General features: G+C 46.2%; 1 protein-coding gene and 2 long non-coding RNA genes across 5 annotated transcripts in view; 1 reads left to right on the forward strand and 2 right to left on the reverse strand.

Annotated features, from left to right (window-relative positions):
• Positions 1–8,186, reverse strand: part of LOC106507955 (uncharacterized) — a 33,096-nt gene extending 24,910 nt beyond the window's left edge. For all 3 annotated transcript variants that reach the window (XR_014820889.1, XR_014820891.1, XR_014820890.1), the window contains exons 1-2: positions 7,933–8,186; positions 992–1,158 (exon numbers count right to left, since the gene is read on the reverse strand). This is a non-coding gene — a long non-coding RNA (uncharacterized LOC106507955). The remainder of the gene's footprint in view (positions 1–991; positions 1,159–7,932) is intronic.
• A 327-nt stretch (positions 8,187–8,513) lies between these two features.
• Positions 8,514–9,661, reverse strand: LOC146398043 (uncharacterized). The gene is made up of 2 exons (XR_014820901.1): positions 9,526–9,661; positions 8,514–8,687 (listed from the first exon to the last, which is right to left on the reverse strand). It is a non-coding gene; the product is annotated as an uncharacterized LOC146398043 (long non-coding RNA).
• Positions 8,536–14,521, forward strand: part of WIPI1 (WD repeat domain, phosphoinositide interacting 1) — a 36,698-nt gene continuing 30,712 nt past the window's right edge. Inside the window, 2 exon segments of the mRNA NM_001190294.1 lie at positions 8,536–8,668; positions 14,327–14,409. Of these exon segments, the coding sequence (NP_001177223.1) occupies positions 8,589–8,668; positions 14,327–14,409 (163 nt within the window). The 5' untranslated portion in view covers positions 8,536–8,588.

Raw genomic sequence — 14,521 nt, forward strand, 5'->3', positions numbered from 1 at the left:
AATGAGCCCTCTAAGATGTGGGTTGGATTTCATGAATCACTGTTGCTTACACCCTCCCTCTTCCCCTGGTGGGCTGAGGATGTGTACATGGTTTGCCTAGAACCAATCTGGTCCTTCTCTGGACATCCCCGTGTTGCCCCGTGCAGGAGGGGTGGGTAGGAAGCCCCAGTCAAGCCAAGAGCATCCACAGCACAAATGGTCAACCAAAAATGTTAGCAGCATGGGGGACCAGACACAAGGCAACCTGTAAAAATAATACTCCGAGTTCCCACTGTGGCTCAGCCGGTTAAGGACCTGATGTAGTGTCCATGAGGATGTGAGTGCAATCCCTGGCCTCACTCAGTGGGTGAGGGATCCAGCTTTGCTGCAAGCTGCGGTATAGGTCACAGATGCGGCTTGGATTTGACCCCTGGCCTGGGAACTCCCATATGCTGTAGGTGCAGCCTTCAAAAGTAATAATAATAGTAATAGTAATAATAATAATAATACTTCCTATTTTTAAAATATTCAACGGTACAGCCCTCACTCCCTTGGTGGATCCTACCCTGTTTTTCAGTAGGTACACAAGACATTTTAGGTGGGGTGCAATGTCTCAGCTTGAGGCTTGAAGAACTTCAGAGTAGAAAGTGATGGTTTCATCCAGTGTTTCTCAAACTTTATTCTACAAAACACTGGGAGCTGAAACCAGTTATGCGCAAAGACCACTAGCTTCGCCCAGGCAGTGCCAGTTGATGACCGCACTGCAGCGAGGCAGTGTGCCCACCACGTGAACCAGGCACTGTTCCGTCGGAGGCGGCGGGAAGCGGCTTTTTGTCAGATTGGGGTTCACGGTAAGTGATTCTAAGGCGAGAAGGGAATCTAGTCAGAGGTAGAGGTGGTCCTGAAGCGGGAGGGGGTTTTAATCCTCGGGGATCTCGGAAATCTTTACTCAGACGTGGGGGGAGCCCTGACGTCTGGGGAAGGCATTAATAAGAGAGCGTGAGTCACTCACGGTTAGGCATTTTGCAGCTGGGCGGTGGCCTTGGGAAAAACACTGTTCGCTGCTGACCTTGCACCTGACTTGTTTATGACTTTCAGGAACATCCTCGAAGGCTTATCGGAGCTGATTTTTTTTTTTTTTTAACTTTCTCAAGTCCCACAAGAAGAGAGTGGGTGTTCCTGGGAAAAAAAAAGAGATCTAGGTAAAGCTTGTGAAACCATGTCAAATGAACACAATCCTGGGCTTTCTGGAGCTTTTACTCTATTTATTTATTTTTAGGGCTGCCTCTGCTTCAGGCCTTTGTCCAAATGGAATCTCCGGAATCTCCGGAAGAAGGAATCTCCCTTCTTACTCTCCTTGGAATCGATCCCCTCCTTGGCACTTCCAGATGCCCTTTCACAGCTTTATTTTCTTCTTAGCACTCATTACTGTCTAAACTAGTCTCTTTATTTTTTTCTTGATGGTCTTTCTGCCACATGGGCATGGATTTAAAAAAAAAAAATTCATCCCTGTGGTGCATGCCCAGGACCTAGAACCATGGCAGGTGCACAATAGGCACTGAATAAAAATTTGTCAAAGCAGAGTACATGCAAACTCCTTCCCAATTTCTCCTCCAGCAGAGGAGATGGTGAATGAGGTCTCTGTGTTTTCCATGTACAGAGAGTGAAGAGGTTTTGGTATAACCCATAGGGAGCCTCCGGGACTCTTTTTCCAAGGCTTTAGGATCAACTCTCCAGGTCTCAGGAAAGTCAGTTTTTCAAGATCCACCCACCAGCTTGGAATGGAAACCATGGACCACTAGATGGCACTGTTCACCAAGAATTGATGGATGCCTGGTCCTCACCCTACTGTCCTAAAATGTTTGAAATCACCCTCTTCGTAGACACAAAGAATTCCACAAAGAATGGTTACCACACCCTAGGCCATCTCTCTAGGCCAGGAAGAAACCCGGATGGAGCCTAACAGCTGCATTTATCAACAAGCCACCCCCACCTCTGAGTGCAAGTTAACCCTTAGCTTGGTAACAAAAGATGTTTTTAGCACAGTTGAGGGTGGGTACCTGCAGGGGTTGGTTCCAGGACCTCTGCCCTATATCAGAATCAAACATGGCATACATAAAATGACATGGCCTTTAGACATCTCCCCACATACTTTGTCATCTCTACATTACTTATAATACCTAATTCAATATAAATGCTACGTAAATACTTACTGGCTGGGCAAATTCAAATTTTGCCTTTTGGAATAATTGGAATTTATTTATTTATTTACTTAAATTTAGACTTTCGTTAAAAAAAATATTTTTTATAGCCGTACCTGCAGCATATGCAAGTTCCCGGGCCAGGGATTGAATCCGAGCCTAAGCTGCGACCTGTGCCTCAGGTGTGGCAATGCCAGGTACTTTAACCCACTGCAAGGGCTGGGGATTGTACCACTACCTCTGCAGTGACCAGCGTGGCTGCAGTCAGATCTTTAGCCCACTGCACCATGGCGGCAGGAACTTCTTGGACCTTTCTGATCAAAGTTTTGTTGAATTCATGGACGCGAAATCCACCCAAGAGTGCCAAGAGTACTTCTCAGAGTACCCCAACAAACATAAGTGAAGCTCTGAATCTTTCTGGAAAGCTGGAGGACTCCACATCTCCCCTTGGCACTTGGCCTGTGGCCTTCCTGGCACAATCCTGCCTTTTCCTCTCTATCTGGCCTCTCTGTCCCTTTATAGGATGGCACACGGGTCCAGATGCACTCTGTTTCCAGCCTTGAGCCACAGCAGTGTGAGAGGCAGTATGGAACGGCGACCTGAAAATCTGGTGCAGGGAAGTGAGTGCAAACAATAGCTCCATCACAAATGGCCCTGGGGTCTTTAGCAGCTTAGCCCACATCTCTCACATTTGCTTTATGTTAGTGATGTGGGGGTAAAATTCCCTGGCCAGGACAGATGCAGTGATCAGCAAATGAGAAGATGTAGGAGGCTTCCAGCCAAGCTTTCCGTAAGGCTTTTTTTTCCCCCCTCTTTTTGCCATTTCTTGGGCCGCTCCCGCGGCATGTGGAGGTTCCCAGGCTAGGGGTCCAATCCGAGCTGTAGCCGCCGGCCTACGCCAGAGCCACAGCAACGCGGAATCCGAGCCATGTCTGTGACCTACACCACAGCTCACGGCAACGCCGGATCCTTAACCCACTGAGCAAGGCCAGGGACCGAACCTGCAACCTCATTGTTCTTAGTCGGATTCGTTAACCACTGCGCCACGACGGGAACTCCTCCATAAGGCTTTGTTTTCCATTTCCAGACATCACCTAGACCTATACTGATCTTGGCTGCTCTTAGGATGGCCCAGTAAGCAGAAACTCCATGAGTGAACCTCCCCACACTGTCTTGAATAATAGACTGTTAGCTCAAGGTATGTCTGCAGAGGCATGCACTGAAAGCCGCTGTCTTCGTGAACGTCAGTGGATCAGCAACTATTTAGGGAGAACTTGTGATGGGCCTTGGTGTTTTAGGAAGATTATTTTGGAAACAAAAATAAGAGAGATGGAAGAGGAGGTGAAGACAAAGACACAAGTTCTCCACGGAAATAATTGTTTCTTACTCTTGAGAGGAAATACAGAATCGACGACTATTAGGTCAGTTGTTAGTTTTTGCTCCCTGCCCTCCCTCTTTTAAAATCACCAAATCCAGGAGTTCCCATCGTGGCGCAGTAGTTAACGAATCCGACTAGGAACCATGAGGTTGCGGGTTCGGTCCCTGCCCTTGCTCAGTGGGTTAACGATCCGGCGTTGCCGTGAGCTGTGGTGTAGGTTGCAGACGCGGCTCGGATCCTGCGTTGCTGTGGCTCTGGCGTAGGCCAGTGGCTACAGCTCCGATTCAACCCCTAGCCTGGGAACCTCCATATGCCGCGGGAGCGGCCCAAGAAATAGCAACAACAACAACAACAACAAAAAGACAAAGGCCAAAAAAAAAAAAAAAAAAAAAAAAAAAATCACCAAATCCAGAAATAATGGTTCCAGTTGGGGAGGGAAGCCACATCTTAGGGGCTGTTCATTCACTGCGCCATGCTCCCCCACACCGACGGCACCTACGATTAGTAAGAGAAAAACCCGCTTGTGAAGTTCCCTGGGGGTCTAGCAGTGAAGGATCCAGCATTGTCACTGCTGTAGCTCTCAGGTCGATGCTGTGGCACAGGTTCGATCCCTGGCCGAGGAACGTCAGTGTGCCATGGGTGCCGTCAGAAGAAGAAGAAGAGGAGGAGGAGGAAGAAACCAAGAAAAGAAAAAAGAAAAACCCCGTTATGCCTTCTGCTCAGCCAGAGCCCTGGCTGGGGACTTCCTGACTGCCAGTCTCATGGGACCATCTTCTTTCCCAGACAGCACCCTGCAGGCCAGACCCTCCTCCCCTGCTTAGAACTGTGGGGCTGATGAGCTTCCTTCGCATTGTGAGCCATCCCTTGTCCCTCTCCCCCACCCGCGGGGCTCACCCCTTCACCATCACTCCCCCTCCTCCTTCATTCTTTTCTCAAAGTACCACCGCACACATTTATCCGTCATGGTTCTCCGCAGCTCACATTCAAAGTGTTGAAATACATCAGAAAAGAAAAAGGTGATTATTTCCTGTGACTTGATTTTACAAAAATAGAATGGATTTTATAAAAAGCAGCAGCAGCCAAGAGTGGCAGTGGCTCACCTAGTAGTTACTCTAATTATAGACAGGTGGGTGCCGGGGGCAGCCGTATTGGGTGGCAGGAGGGTTGCATCAGACAGGATGTCTCATCTCCAGCGTCCCCTGGTCATGCCCTGGGCATGCCCCATCGGCATCTTAAAATTACAACCTGGTCGTTATGCAAATAGGACGTCTTCTCATTACCTAAATGGTGGTCCGCAATTTCATATGACCAAGGAGGTTTGATTCCCAGACCCTGGCCTGATTCTCCTAAGATTCTGCTGACTTACTAGAAATAAGGGACATTTCGTCTGGGAAAAGAGGGACACTTAGGAATTTCCATTGGGAAAAAGCGACAAAGTCAAATATCCGGTCCCCATTTCGGTAAACCACAGTATTCTCCACACCCTCCCCCCCAATCACCAATGTCCTTTGCTTTTGTTTTTTAGCCTTGAAATCTCTGTTCCAAGAACATGGAAGGATTAGGATGCTAGAAGCCCCGATATTCAACTCAAGAGTTTCCACTCCCAAAGAGCCTAGGAGGAGAATTAGGACTTAAAAAGAGAAAAACCAGCCTGATAGTAAATGACTGCAGCACCTCCGAATTTATTTATAGCCTTTTCCTTGGTTTTTTATATGAATGGACGTCTGGAGGTTTTTTTTTAAATGAGGGTGGAACCTCTCAAAGTGGCTGCTTCTGCCTCTAACAGAAGTCACCAACTCCACAAATTACATCCAGCCAACTGATGTATTTAGTTTGGCTCACATAGTGTTTTTTTAAAAATAAGAATTATTTGTCAATATTTAAAAATTTTACAAAAAGTCAAGTTTATATAATATAAATATTTCTATAAATATAAAGCTACATAAAATACGGATTCCTGTATGGTCTTAGGAAAAATAAAACCAGATGAAACAGCCCTGGGATGTTATTTCCATGTTATTCCATGGGTTGTTGGCAGATGGTGAACCATTAACGAAATAGGAAACAGCCAAGGGACAGCAGCCATAGGAAAAGTGGGGCTGGAAAGGTGATCCGTTTTCTTCCAGACCTACATCTCCAGGCTAGAACCTTAATTCCAAGGAGCATTTAATTCTACTACCTCAATGGGTCTGAAGGGAAATGCATCTTCCTAAATAACCGCCAAACATCTGGTTTCGGAAAGCAGCAGGGGCCTGTGGACCACGGATGAAATCGACATTAAGTCCTCCCTCTTCTTCCCTGCCATGCCCCTTCCCCATCAGTCTCCATGCCCTGCAGTTTATGCTCTCAAAATTCCACGGGCCAATAAGACCTAAAACATGGCTAGTGCGAACTGAGATGTGCTCTAAGTGAAAAACACACGCCGCATTTTAAATCCTTATGTTAAAAAATAATGATATTCTAAACTGGCTGATTAACGATTTTACAATGGATTACTTGTGAAAAAGATTTTTTTTTTTTCTTTTCTTAAGGCCACGCCTGTGGCATATGGAAGTTCCTGGGCTAGGGGCCTAATCGGAGCTCCAGCTGCAGCCTACACTACAGCCACAGAAATGCCAAATCTGAGCCACATCTGTAACTTACATCATGGCTCATGGCAACGCCGGATCCTTAACCCAATGAGTGAGGCCAGGGATTGAACCCACATCCTCACGGACACTATGTTGGATTCTTAACCTCCTGAACCACAATGGGAACTCCTAAAATGATACCTTTGATATAGGGGGTTAAATATATTATTAAAGCTAACACGCCCATTTTTTTTTTTTTACCCTTTTTAACACAGAGTCTAGAAAATTTTAATGACACCTGTCTTGAAAATTTTAAACTACATATGCGGTTCACACCTGTGGCTCACGTTACCTTTCCCCTGAAGAGCACTGCTTCAAAATATCTTTTGGTGTGATGTGATGAGGTGCTAACTATCGCTACAATGACAGTCATATTACAATATACAAATGTATAAAATAAACACGTTGTACACCTTAACTTTACACAATGCTATATGGCAAATACATTTCAAGGAAAAAAAATGTCTCTTGCGTTTGCCCTAAACTTTCTGGTCTTGCTGCCATCCAATAGTCTAGTTTTTCACATTCCTTCGCTCCTAAACTTCACATTAGTCTAGGCTTTTCCTTCTAATCTGTTCTGCACACCCTGGCTAAGTTTATCTGCCTGAAACACTGCTTTTTATCATGAAACACTCCTGTTCAAAAACTAACACCAGCTCCAACTCTACCCCATAAAGTCCAAATTCTTGGTAACAATGGCTTCTACTTTAAAAACATACTGTGCATATTATATAACTCTCCCAACAACCTAGGACCTAGCAAGCCAGACTTTGGTTCTCTAAATAGAACAAAAAAAGCTTGCAGCATTTGCCAGAGGAGCTGGGAGCAGGAGGGGAAGGCACCTTTGATCCAAGAGGTTACAAAGATGATGCAGTTAAAGCACCCAAGCAGCAGCTTTTTCCCTTATGGTGATTTATACAAAACCTCACAGGCAACTAAGGGCAGTCAACATCAGCAGATCTAGGAGCTGAACTATTTTTATATTTTTACATCAGTTGAGAGAGAGAACAACAGCATTGAAAGAAGAAACTCCTTTATTTGCATTTCAGAAAACCAAAACCAGAAGTTAGTTAGAAAAGCTGAAGTGAAATAGTGCTCTTTGCTCACCTACTGTAGGCCCAATTTCCAAAAAAAACCATATATATAGCTTTGTCACAAAATAGAAGATTTGAACTATGCCAGTTTGAAACGCTGTGGTAAAACAACAATAAAATATGATTTGGTCTCAAAATTTGCAAAGCATGAATTAAAAAATTCGTCAGTAATTATATAAATTCAAAATTAGCAGAGCTGCTGATTACCAACTGTGTTGCTAATTCTACGTGGCAATATGTATTTAGCTTGGGAAAAGAGACACTTTGTCAGGATTCATCTGGAATTATGTGAGTTTTTAATTATGCTGTCTTTGATACGTCATTCCTTTCATAAAATACACCACACTAAACACACACGTTCATTTTTTTTCAACTACAGATCAGATAGGCTTTGCCAAGTACTGTCTAACAGAGTCATTTGGTGCACAGATCTTGAAATCAGACACACTCACATTTTACCATTTAGTGTGTTACTTCAGAAAGAATTGTTCAGCAGTTGCGTGCTTCGTTGCAGCTTTTTAAAATTGGGCATAATTTTATTTTCCTCACAAACTTTTATAAGAATTCAAGGCGATAATATACATAGTTAACACAGTGCTTGACCTGCAGTAAGAGTTCTCAACCACAGGGCAATGGATAAGATAACTTACTATTTATCTGGCCTTAGCATCCTCAAGTTGGAAATAGTTTTCAAAGCAGCTTCAAGACTCTGCAAGAGGGCGGGGCTTTTGGCGTCTAACGCTCTCTACTAAACTCTGTAGTTCAATAGACCGAGTATTACACAGGACAGAGGCTTGGGTGGAGTGAGAAGGAGCGCGTCCTCTTTCTCCTTTGCCGCCGCCACGACGTAGAAGCCAGACCAGTGCCAGCAGGCCTGGCGGGAGCTGCACTCGTTCTTCCCTTCCCGCGCTCCGCCCCACCGCCCTGGCAATGAAAACACCACCACGTGTCCTGCAGCCTTTGCGTCACTCACCTTCGCCCAATGGCAAACCGATTCACGGAGTTGGGGGCGGGCTGCCAACAGAGGGATTCTGCCCACAGCCATCGGCAATTGGCCAAGGGTGCGCCGCGACAGGGGCCCTCGACCAATGGGGGTAGGCAGTGGGGACCCCGCCCTCTCGGCTGCTTAGTCCTGGGAGGGCCGGCATGAGGGGCGGGGCAGGACGAGAAGGGGCGGAGCTAATTGGGGCGGGGCGGGGCTAGGGGCGGAGGGGGGCCGGCGCCCCGGCCCGCGGAGCCGGCGCCAGCGGGCTGCTGAGGTGGCTGTCGCCCGCTCCGAGCTGCGGCTTCCCCGGGTCGAACCCCGATGGAGGCCGAGGCCGCGGGCCGCCCCCCAGGCAGGGTCGAGGCGGCGCTCAGCTGCTTCTCTTTCAACCAGGACTGCACGTAAGCCGAGGCACCAGCCCTGACGGGAGGTGGGAGAGAAAAAGTGGCGATCAGGGGTGTTGTCCAGTCGGCAGCTTGTAGCAAGAGGCACAGGCCTACGTCCCAATCGGCCCTCGGAGGGAAGGCTGGTGCTTCCCCGGACTGGTGCGGGTCTTGGTAGCCACCCCTTCCTCTTTTCCCCTCTTCCAGCAGGGGGGCTGAGCGCCCCCATCCCCCGCTGCAGGCGGAGAGCCAGGAGCGGCCGGCCGAGAAGGAAGGAGGGAGTTAGCCAGGGGAATGGGGCTAAAGGAGGCTAAGGAATGTGGGGGGCGAGGGAGGAGGGTAATGACCTAAGTGGGGGTCTGGAGAAGGAGGAGCAGTGGCCAAAACAAAGGAGATGGGAAAGGAGCGGGGGTTGCAAATTGACCGAAGGCGAAGTGTTGAGGCCCGGGAAGATGGGAGCACAGGAAAAAGTTTCCCATTTGTCCTTGAGCATCTCAACGTGGCATCTGGGCAGGGCCAATGACAAAGAGGCAGCCTATCCCTGCGGCCAGGCCAGCCCCTGCCCCAGCCCCAGCGCAGAGCACCTCGCCTGCCGGCTCTGGACGTCAGAAACTTTGCCATTGGTCTATACTGGGTTTTCACTTAACCCACTCAGCGAGACACAGTCTCCTTCTCCCAGTCTAGGAACCCTTTCCCGGCCCCGGGCTGGGGCTGCCTTCTCCGAGAAACATGAACTCCACCCTGTTGCTTTTTGAGTGGCTTTTTAATGTTTCACCTTGATGTTCACTTTTGGACTTTGGCCAGAGAGCCTGGAGTTGTTTCAAACATCTGGAGGATTCAGCCCCCCCCCACCCCCCCAGAAGCAAACGCCTTACCTCTTTTCATGTTAGACTCCAGCTCTGTGGACCATATGGAATAATCTCTTTGGAATGTGCACCCAGAGCATCAGGCAGCAATTCCCAGTTTCCCATTTCCTGCTGTACCAGTTTCTGTTGTGTTCCTTGTTTGGAGTCAGCTTCAGGTTTGTGTGTTGGCTGCCTGTGGCCGGGCTATGCTAATATTGAACATTCGGTGGTGTAATTAAGGCCATCCTGTACCATAAGCAACTCTGGCTCCCATTGCCTTTGTGTTTCTGTTTAAAAAACACCCTATGCTAAACAATATGCCTTTGTTTGGGGAAAAAAAAAACAAAACAGCAACAACTGTATGTGCCATCGGGTAGCTGGGCAACCTGGATAGATGAGTGACTTTCAAGCTTTCTTTGACCACAGCCCATGATACGAAATCCATATTACAACATTACCCCATATCCATCTATGTAATATCACTGTAAAGCCATTTGCAACATGATGTTTACCTTTAAAATATGCACTACCCTTTAGTATTTTCTGTTTCTTTTTTTTTTTTTTAAGCCATTTGTGACTCACTGAGTTGTTTTTAGGATCTACTCACAAGTTGAGACCCAGAGTTTACAAAAATGATGGTCTAGATACAATTCTGATGTTTTGTAAGACACATTTTGCAAGAGAGGATGGCTGTTGAAATGCCTGGGTGTTTTCCTTCCCAACTGAATGCATGTTAAGAAGGGGCGCTTATCAGCTTGCTTATTAGGGGGAAATGCTCTGAATTCTGCTTTGTAGCGTTATTAATTTTTTTTAAGGGATATTAATTTTTCCTCTAGATAAGTCCCAGCTTTTCTATAGTAATTGGATTAGAATGTTATTTTCTAAACTGTAGGGTGCTTGGGAAGCTAATTTCCTTACTCCCTACTGTCAGTTCTGTTTTCTTGGATGAAGCCTCTGCTGGGCAGCTCTGTCTCACCTATAAATAAAAGTTTTTGTCACAGTCAGTTGCTTTGAGCCTCAGAGGGTATGACATTGGATTTTAAAATAAGTCAAGTCCCTTACCGAGCACGTTCTGGAGTATCAGGCTGAATGTGGAATCTAGTATTTCTGGAGAAGGTGGGTGAAGACAGCTAAATTTTATCAGCTTCCTTTACTCATGCTTGGCCAGGGGCTAGACAATTTGGGTATTTTTAAAAAATTGATTTGTGGAGTTCCCTACGTGGCGCAGTGGTTAACGAATCTGACCGGGAACCATGGGGTTGGGGGTTCGATCCCTGGCCTTGCTCAGTGGGTTAAGGATCCAGTGTTGCCGTCAGCTGTGGTGTAGGTTGCAGACGCGGCTCGGATCCTGCATTGCTGTGGCTCTGGCGTAGGCCAGCGGCTATGGCTCCGATTCGACCCCTAGCCTGGGAATCTCCATATGCCGCGGGAGCGGCCCAAGAAATGGCAAAAAAGACTAAGAAAACAAAAAAAAATTAATTTGTGATAAATATTTGTCCAAAATCCCATTTTCAAGCAAGGTGATGAATTTTTTTTTTTTTTCCTGCAGAAAAGTCTTAGGATGAAATAAAGTTTTAGTCTGAATTCTTTGATTCAGAATTTTTTTGTGGCCATTGATCAACCATTTAAAACACCATAGTGATCACACTACCTTTCCTCATTTTTAAAATTCTTCTGCTCCTGAGACGGGGCACGTGTTTGAAAATGTATTTTAAATTGCCAAATGTTTTGGTTAATATTATACTTTACACGACATCTTTTTCTCTGACCCTCAAGCTTTAGAAACCTCAGTTTGCAACTAAATGCACATATATTTACGCGAAAAAGTTTATGAGAAGAAAGTTTAAACATAGTGGTTGCTGCGGAGTGTGTACATTTAGGGATTTTAAGATGCGGCTGGCTTGCCTTTCCAGTTGCTGTTGCTCATCGTGAATGCTGCAGTTCTGGAAGGCAAACCCCAGTTCTCTGTACCTGCTGCTCTTACCCAAATGTCTACCATCAGGATAGCCACTGAGCAGATCCGGAGGGCTAGGGAGCAGAAGCAGCCACCTTGGTGATTAAACCAACTGTAGGAGTTCCCGTCGTGGCGCAGTGGTTAACGAATCCGACTAGGAACCATGAGGTTGCGGGTTCAGTCCCTGGCCTTGCTCAGTGGGTTAATGATCCGGCGTTGCCGTGAGCTGTGGTGTAGGTTGCAGATGCGGCTCGGATCCTGAGTTGCTGTGGCTCTGGCGTAGGCCGGAGGCTACAGCTCGGATTGGACCCCTAGCCTGGGAACCTCCATATGCCTCGGGAGCGGCCCTAGAAATGGCAAAAAGACAAAAAAAAAAAAAAAAAAAAAAAAAAAAAACAACCAACTGTAGTTTCCTATCCCTGTGTCCCAGGGAAGAACAAATGCTTGGGTGGGGAAAAAAAGTTCCAGAGAAACTCATGTGACCGTCTCTTTTTTAGGCTCATGAAACAAGAGCCTTGGCCATCTAGGCTTACAGCAGTAAGCTACCTATTTTAGTATATGCTTCCCTGTGAAGAACAAAGCTCATCTTTTTTTAAAAAAAAAAAAAATCCATTTTCTTGAAGTATCATTGATACTGACTGTTTTGTTAATTTCCACGGTATAGCAAAGTGATTCCGTTATACATGGATAGACATTCTTTGTCACATTCTTTTCCACTACGGTTTATCACAGGATATTGAATACGGTTCCCTGTGCTATCGTTGTTTATCCATCCTATATACGTTTGCCTCTACTAATCCCAGCCTCCCAGTCCATCCCTTCCCAATCCCGCTCCCCCTTGGCCACCACAAGTCTATTTTCTGCGTCTGTGAGTCTGTTTCTGAAGCTCACCTTTTCATATCCTTGTTTGTTTGTTTGTTTGTTTGTTTGTTTGTTTCCACCACCCTGGGGCATGTGAAGTTCCTGGGCCAGGATCAGATTCAAGCTGCAATGGCAGCAACACTGGATCCTTTCATCCACAGAGCCAGGCCAGGGATTGAACCTGCATCCTGGCGCTACAGAGATGCCACTAACCCTGTTTTGTCACAGCAAGAATGTCCATATACCTGTTTTAAATGAAGGAGGTGGGCCAATTTTTAGGTCCACTTAGGGTCATCTTAAGGTCCGTTTAAGTTCTGACAACCCATTTTCCAGAGTGCAAATGCCCAGAGTCTGACTGCTTTATCCTGAAGGTGCTCTGTGTAAGCTTTTGTTTATCACTGAGAGGTTGAAGGCAAAACAGGAGAGAGCTAAATGGGGATTCCTAGCTGCTAAAAAAAAAAAAAAAAAAAAAAACTGGTTCATTTGCTTTCATCCTGGGGCCAAGGAAACCTGGGTTCACACTCTGTCTTTGTCTATTGGTTGAAAAGTAAAAAATTAAGAATACAAATTTTTTTAGCCCCTCCTTGATCCAGATAAGCCTATAGTTTTTATTTCGTTGATAGGTTGCCATGCTGGCTTTGTGAAACATAGTAAAAAGCAGAGTTCTCAGCTCTTGCTATACATTAAAATATTTGAACTAAAAAAAATCGGGAGTTCCCCTCGTGGCTCAGCAGAAATGAAACTGACTAATATCCATGAGGATGCAGGTTCGATCCCTGGCCTCACTCAGTGGGGTAAGTGTTTCTGTGAGCTGTGGTGTAGGTCGCAGACATGGCGTGGATCTGGCGTTTTTGTGGCTGTGGTGTAGGCCAGCAGTTACAGCTCCAATTCGACCCCTAGCCTGGGAACTTCCATATGCCTCAGATGTGGCCCTAAAAAGACAAAAGACCAAACAAACAAATGAACAAAACAATTAAATAAAAACTTTGGGGTTGGGAGAGCAGGGCTAGACAGTCATCAGTATTTTTCTAAAACTTCCCAGGTGAGTTTAATTTATATCCAGGGATGAGAATTTCTGGTATAAAGTATTCAAGATGCTTCTATGGGAAGTGATGGAAGGGAGCATCTATTAAATTTTGCCTACTAATTACCTGCTATGCCTTCTAAGATCATGTATTTCTTTCTTTCTTTTTATGGCCATACGCAAGGCATAGGGAAGGGTAGGGGTCGAATTAGAACTGTAGCTGGAGCCTACGCCACAGCCACAGCCACACAGGATCCAAGTTGCATCTGGGAGCTGCACTGCAGCTTGCAGCAACTCCAGGTCCTTAACCCACTGAAAGAGGCCAGGGAGCAAACCTGCATCCTCACAGAGATTGCATAGGGTCCTTAAGCCACTGAGCCACAGTAGGAACTTTATGTATTTCTTTTTTAAGCAAAAGGAAGGAAGGAAGGGAGAGAGAGAGAGAGAAAAATAAAGAAGGAAAGAAGGAAAGAAGGAAAGAAAGAAAGAAAGAAAGAAAGAAAGAAAGAAGGAAGGAAGGAAGGAAGGAAGGAAGGAAGGAAGGAAAGAAGGGAGGGGGGGAGGGAGGAAGGAAGGAAAAAAAAGGGAGGGGGGAAAAGGAAGGAGGAAAGGAAGAAAGTGTAGTTTGCCTCTTGGTAGCACTGTGATGAATATTCTCAAACACGCCATTTTTCCTATTCCTGCCCAACAGGAAGTCTTGTGGGTTTGACGTTTCATTTGACAATAGATCCTGTGCAGTTTCAGGTCTCTTAACCAATTCACGTTTTCGTGGGTAGCTTGTCTTTGACCGTTTCCTGTTGACTGTACCTACCCACCTGACAAACGCGTGCTTCCTTCACCCTTTAGAAAGTTCTCAAACATCCCAGCTCCCGAGGCTGTATGTTGATCTGTCCCCTATGAGGCTGGAGGGGAGATGCATGTCTCTCTTCAGGCAGATCTGTGGTCGGAACCCAGTACCTGTTGTCATCCCCGTACTGTCATTATCTTTGCAGATCCCTCGCCATTGGAACCAAAGCCGGTTATAAGCTGTTCTCTTTGAGTTCTGTGGAGCAACTGGACCAAGTCCACGGGAGCAGTAAGTGTGTGCCTGTGAAATCGAAGGGACATCAAATCCTCCCTCCAGACTTTAATCTGTGATGCTCCTAAGCTTTCCGTGTTTCCCTCTACTAACCCTCAAACTTGAGTCT

This window comes from Sus scrofa, chromosome 12 (assembly GCF_054392235.1).
Source record: "Sus scrofa isolate SSC_HxYL_T2T_F1_AM1 chromosome 12, Sscrofa_HxYL_maternal_Yorkshire_Landrace_v2.0, whole genome shotgun sequence".
NCBI classification, from domain to species: domain Eukaryota; kingdom Metazoa; phylum Chordata; class Mammalia; order Artiodactyla; family Suidae; genus Sus; species Sus scrofa.